Here is a 5,728-nt window from a genome sequence, read left to right on the forward strand (position 1 = left end):
AGCCAGCAAGACTGGGTCATGTGACAAACAAGGTGAACAGTGGGGAAGACAGCTTTGACAAGAGCCCAGTGGACAAGAGGGCTCCAACCCGGGAGATCCAATGCCCCGTCAAAGTGACTCTGTCCCAGTGCCATGGCTCAATTCCAGGTCTGTTGTACAGTTAAGGTGCAGGAGTCAAAGGTCTCATACTTTAACATATAATGGAAGCTCTACAGCAGGAGACGGACAGAAGGATGCTGCTCACTGATCAATGATGGAGCGCTGCAACACCTGGTTCACCATGTCCTCTTCATCAGCTTCATAATCCTGAGGGCAACACAGACACACAGCCTTAGCCACAGTTCACAGGACCATTCCCTCTGCGCAGGAGCCCAACAGTGTAACCCAGCAAAAGATTTCATTTCATCTTAACTGCCTCATCTTAACTGAAAATGACACCACCTCCCTCCACTGCGGCTTGTGGACCCAGATAGCCATGGTGTCTGGCACATACCAAGTGCTTGGCATGCTTCATTTACTCATGAGTGTAGAAGGCAAACCCTCGCACAGACACCCGAGTGCCCTAAGCGCTGGCTGCAGCGTCCAGTAAAGAACAGTCTTTTTAATGAGGCTAAATAAGTTATCCCAAATTCTGGGTTTCAAACTGTGTCACACTGAGGACAAATACTCTTTATAACCACTTAGGAAAAAGCTTCTGTTCTTAAAGCCTGAAAAAACAGCTATTAAGAACAAACACTTCTCTAAATAAGAAGTTTAAGCAGCTGACCAAATTTAGCACTATTAAATGCCTGAACAACAATGCCCCTGCAAATCCATCCAGCTCTAGGGAAAGTATACAAACTGATAGTTGTGTTTGGCTATGTGCTGTGTGGCCTGCAGTATTTGTGTTATCTGGGTTTTTTGTTTTTTTTTTTTTCTTTTTGAAACAGGGTCTCACTATGCAGTTCAACTTTATAGCTCAGGCTGGTCTTGAACACACAAGGATCCTCCTGTCTATCACTATGCCCAGTGATATGTCACTTCTTATTCTGCATTTCCTGCTGGAGTACTGAATGGTGAGGTACTGTCAATGGCCTGCTGAATGCTGGGTAAGTGCTCTATCACTGAGCCCTCCCACCCCCTAGCTCTGTATTTCTGCCTTATAAATCCTTCTGAAACTAAGTTCTTGCCCATTCCCCACGGGCATCTGAGCCTGAGGCATCCAGTCTAAGTTCTGTAATAAGCAAAAATTACACCAAAAGAATGTGGGTAAAAATGTGAATCAGAGGGGAGAGAAAAGAGCAAATTTCTGTCTCTGTCTAGACAACTGATCAGAATTTTTTTTTGGGGGGGGAAGTACTAGGGGTTGAATCCAGGGTCTTCTGACCTGCATCTATACATCTCCAGGGCCCTGCCCCTCTGGTACTGGGGATGGAACTCAGGAACCTGCATGTGCCAGGCAGTATCCAGCTGTTGAGGTATCTCCCTACACCCCATCCTTTTTTTTTTTTTTTTTTTTGTTGTTGTTCCTCGAATGCCTTCAGGGCACTTTTGGCCAGCAGGAGAGGTGTGAGGTTTGAACTCCAGCAACCTGAGGCTGACAGCTTTGTGGAAGCAGCCACTTAAAGGCCTGAGCTAGGGCCAGGCCCCCCACCCCATCCTTTTTTGAAGCAAGGTCTTGCCATGTTTCTACACTGAGGTCAAACTTGCAGCCCTAGGTATGTACCACCACCAGCTCTACATCATCTTCTAGCACTCTGGCTACCCACTTGCCCAAGAGCAGATAATGCAAGGATGCTACTGCAGAGAACAGAAGGCTATGCACCAGGGACAAGCTGAACCGTCGGGCTCTACTGCCCCTTTTCAGAAAACATACGGCTGCTGTGTTCTGAAATGGAGGGATCAGACTCACCACAAAAGTGTCATAGGAAAATTGGTGGCGGCGCTGGATGTGCTCTATGAAGTTGGCGCTGCGGTAGTTGGGGTCTCCCCAGGGCATCGAGGCACAGATCGGACAAACCTTTCAAAAAAGAAACAAAGTCTCAGGCCTCTGATGTCTGAGCTGACTCCAGCCTTCTGTGGCCTGTGCCTGGCCAGCCTCCTTCCAGAACCATTTTCCCGACATCCCAGTCCAGGCCTGCTCACTCCTTTCCATGCACATGAGCCTTCCAGAAAACACTGCAGTCTCTTGCTCCAGCCCAATGCCATGTGGAAGTGGAAAAGGCTCAAGTTATGAACCCCACCAAAGTAACCAAGGGGCGAGGCTTGTGGGGGGCCTAGAAGAGGGCCCTGCAACCAGCAGAGAAGAAAGCTAAGGGCGGGGGATGTAGCTTAGTGGTACAAGCGCCTGCTTGGCAAGTGCAAGGTCCCAAGTTTGATCCCAAGTACCAAAAAAAAAAAAGAAAAAAAAGAGCGAGAGCGAGAGCGAGAGCGAAAGGAAGAGCCAAAAGCACAAGGAAAACCAAGCAAATAATCAAGTGTGTGACGCCTCAAGAAAAAGCATATGTACATTTTGACCGAGTAAAAACACGCATGACAGGAATTAGGCCAAAAGGCTCTCAAGAAGAAAGGCTGGGGCTGGCAAGATGGCTCAGTGGTCTAAGGCACCTACTTGGAACAAGCTTGGCAAAGCACAGGGACCGCGGTTCAATCCCCCAGCACCACATGCCATCCAGCCCCGCCCCCTGGTGGGCTGAGCTGGCCACACACACACACACACACACACACACACACACACACAAAAAAAATAAATATTTAAAAAAAAAAAAAAAGAAGAAAGGCTGGCTCGGGTTTTTTTTGTTTTTGTTTTTTGTATTTTAGGGAAAGGTCTATAGCACGTTCAGGGTCTAAGTACTATATCAGACTTGTAGTGCCCCGCCTGTGCATAGCCTCCCAAGAGCTGGGATTACAGGTGCACCATCAGGCCCAGTCTCAACTGCCGTCTCAGCGTGCCCCGGGGGTGGGGCCTGCATGGCATGCTCGGAGATCAACCCCTGGCCCATACCCGCTTGCAGGTGCTTTAATCCGCTGAGCTATTTGGCCGGCTCTGACTTAGGCTTTGAAGGCAGGACGACAGGTGGACGGCACAGAAGACACAGACAGTGCTTAGCAGAAGCAGCAGCATGAAGAGGAGGATGGAAGGTTGCAACATCCAGCAAATAGCCGGACCAACTAGGATGGAAGAGTCATGTAGAGAAAAGGAGAAGAGGACGGTGTGGTACCCCAGTATAGACATCGTACCTTCCAGCAGTAAGGAAGACTCAGTGACAAGTGGGGTTGGCAAGAGATTGATCTGGGAGGGAACAAGGCTTGGACTGGAGAAACAAATATGCAGCAGAGCTGTGGAGCTCAACTTCAGATGAAGACTAGAGACCGAGGGGGGACATCTAAAGGACAGGGCCATGAGCTTGCAGCTAAGGAGCTCTTCAGGAAGAGGAGCCAGAACAGAGGGGAGAGAAAGCGAAGGGCTCCAGACAGACAAAATCAGAGGGCTCCCAGAAAGCCAAAGGGGAAAGGAGGGTGGGGGAGGGGAAAACCAGGCTACACAGTAGTTGAACAATGGCTAGCAAAATTATGAGTACAGGGGCTGGTGAGATGGCTCAGTGGTCTAAAGCACCTACTTAGAACAAGCTTGGCCAAAGCAGAGGGACCATGGTTCAATCCCCCAGCACCACATGCCAGCCAGCCCCGCCCCCTGGTGGGCTGAGCTGGCCACACACACACACACACACAAATAAATCAATGTTTAAAAATAAAAATAAATAAATAAAATGTACCAATGATTTAAAAAAAAAAAAAAAAAAAAAACTTTAAAAAAAAAAAAAAATTATGAGTACAGGTAATCTTTGACCAAATTACCTAGCTAATCTAAGGCTTTATCTTCTAACATAGGGCTGAAGATACATATAGCTCAGGGGCAGACCACCATCTAGTACTGCAAGACCCTACGTCTGGTCCTTAGCATGGAAATTAAACACACAGATATATAAGCAAGCACAAAGATAATTTGTTTTTTGAGACAAGGCCTTGCTATGCATTTTGGGCTGGCCTCAAACTCTGGGTGACCCTCCTGCCTCAACCTCTGGGTACTGGGATTCTAGCTGTGCCATCACACCCAGAAAGCACAAAATATGATATAAGTACACAGGCAAGACTATTCAAATGTGTAACAGCAATTTAGCTTTTTAATGAAAAATTCCAAGACCGAGCATGGAGGTGCATGCCTGTAATCCCAGCACTGTGGAGGCTGAAAACAGGAGGATCAGTACAAGTCTGAACTACACAGTGAGACCCTGCACCAAATACGTTAAAAGAAAATTTCAAACCTACAGAAAAGCAGGAAATAGTTTGATGAACTGTCCTTTATACTCCAACAACTACAACTGAATTTGGCATACTTCTAATTCGTACTGCTTCTTAAAAAAACAAAAGTAGGGGGGCTGGGAAGATAACTTGGCGGCATAAGCACCTGCCTGACAAGTGCAAGGTCCCAAGTTTGATCCCTGGTACTGCATGCTGTGCCAGCCCTGAAACTGGGCATAGTGGCGCATGCCTGTAATCCCAGCACTAGGTAAGCTTTTGAGACAAAAGGGTCACTACGAGTCCAAACTGCGTAGCAAGACTCCTATCAAAAAAAAAACCCCTAGGGATGGAACCCAAAGCCATCAAATTGAACTATATCCTCAGTCTTCCTTATTTTTTGAGATAAGATCTCTTTATTTCCCCAAGCTGCCAAGGCTGGGCTTGAACTTGAGGTCCTCTCGCTTCAGCCTTCCACAATGTTGGGACTACAGATGCACCACGCACTACACCCAGCATGGCAGATTTATTTCAACAACTCCCACCCCAAGAAAAGTATTTTAGCTGGGCATGGTATTACACATCTCTAATCCCAGCACTCAGGAGACTGAGGCAGGGGGGTTGGTGAAGTTGGAGGCCATCCTGGGCTACAAAATGAGTCTGAGGTCACCCTAAACTGCATAGCGAAACCCTGTCTCAGACATAAATTTTAAAGAAGTTTATGGGGGGAGGCTGGTGAGATGGCTCAGTGGTCTAAAGCACCTACTTGGAACAAGCTTGGCAAAGCACAGCCACGGTTCAATCCCCCAGCACCACATGCCAGTCAGCCCCGCCCCCAGGTGGGCTGAGCCGGCCACACACACACACACAAAATAAATAAATAAATGTTTAAAAAAATAAAAAAATAAATTTAAACTAAAGAACATTAAAAAAAAAAAAGAAGTTTATGGGGCCAAGGAGACAGCTCAGTAGAATAAGCGCTTGCCTGGCAAGCACAAGGGCCTGAGTACAATCCCCAGTTCTGCCAACTAAATAAATAGCACTTTAACATATGACACATTTCACCTTAACTATTTTAGGATAACACAGTATGTCCCTATAAAAACACAATTCTACCTAACAGGCAATGATAATTCTTTAATAAGTTCATTCTTTTTGAGATGGGATCTTCCTCTATAATTCAAGTGGCCTGAAACTCACTATGTAGCCCAAGCTCACCTGAACTTGCAGTGATTCTCCTACCTCAGCCTCCCAAATGCTGGGATTACAGGTGGTGCACCACCACACCCGGTGGTACACCAGTCTTTAACCAAAAAAACCCAATCAAGCAAACAAAAACATCTCACTAAATTGGGTTAGTTGGTGTCAAACTTTTGATCCTCCTGCCTCAGTTTCTGGAGTACCTAGGATTTAGGGTACATCAGTATGCCTTGCTACAGACCTTTTTTTT

General features: G+C 46.8%; 1 protein-coding gene across 1 annotated transcript in view; it reads right to left on the reverse strand.

Annotated features, from left to right (window-relative positions):
* Positions 1 to 20: 20 nt before the first annotated feature.
* The window catches only part of Rnf114 (ring finger protein 114), a 20,186-nt gene continuing 14,478 nt past the window's right edge, over positions 21 to 5,728 (reverse strand). Inside the window, exons 4-5 of the mRNA XM_004636109.2 lie at positions 1,892 to 1,999; positions 21 to 306 (exon numbers count right to left, since the gene is read on the reverse strand). Of these exons, the coding sequence (XP_004636166.1) occupies positions 241 to 306; positions 1,892 to 1,999 (174 nt within the window). The 3' untranslated portion in view covers positions 21 to 240. The remainder of the gene's footprint in view (positions 307 to 1,891; positions 2,000 to 5,728) is intronic.

This window comes from Octodon degus, unplaced genomic scaffold (assembly GCF_000260255.1).
Source record: "Octodon degus isolate 3935 unplaced genomic scaffold, OctDeg1.0 scaffold00077, whole genome shotgun sequence".
In the NCBI taxonomy this organism is placed as follows: Eukaryota; Metazoa; Chordata; class Mammalia; order Rodentia; family Octodontidae; genus Octodon; species Octodon degus.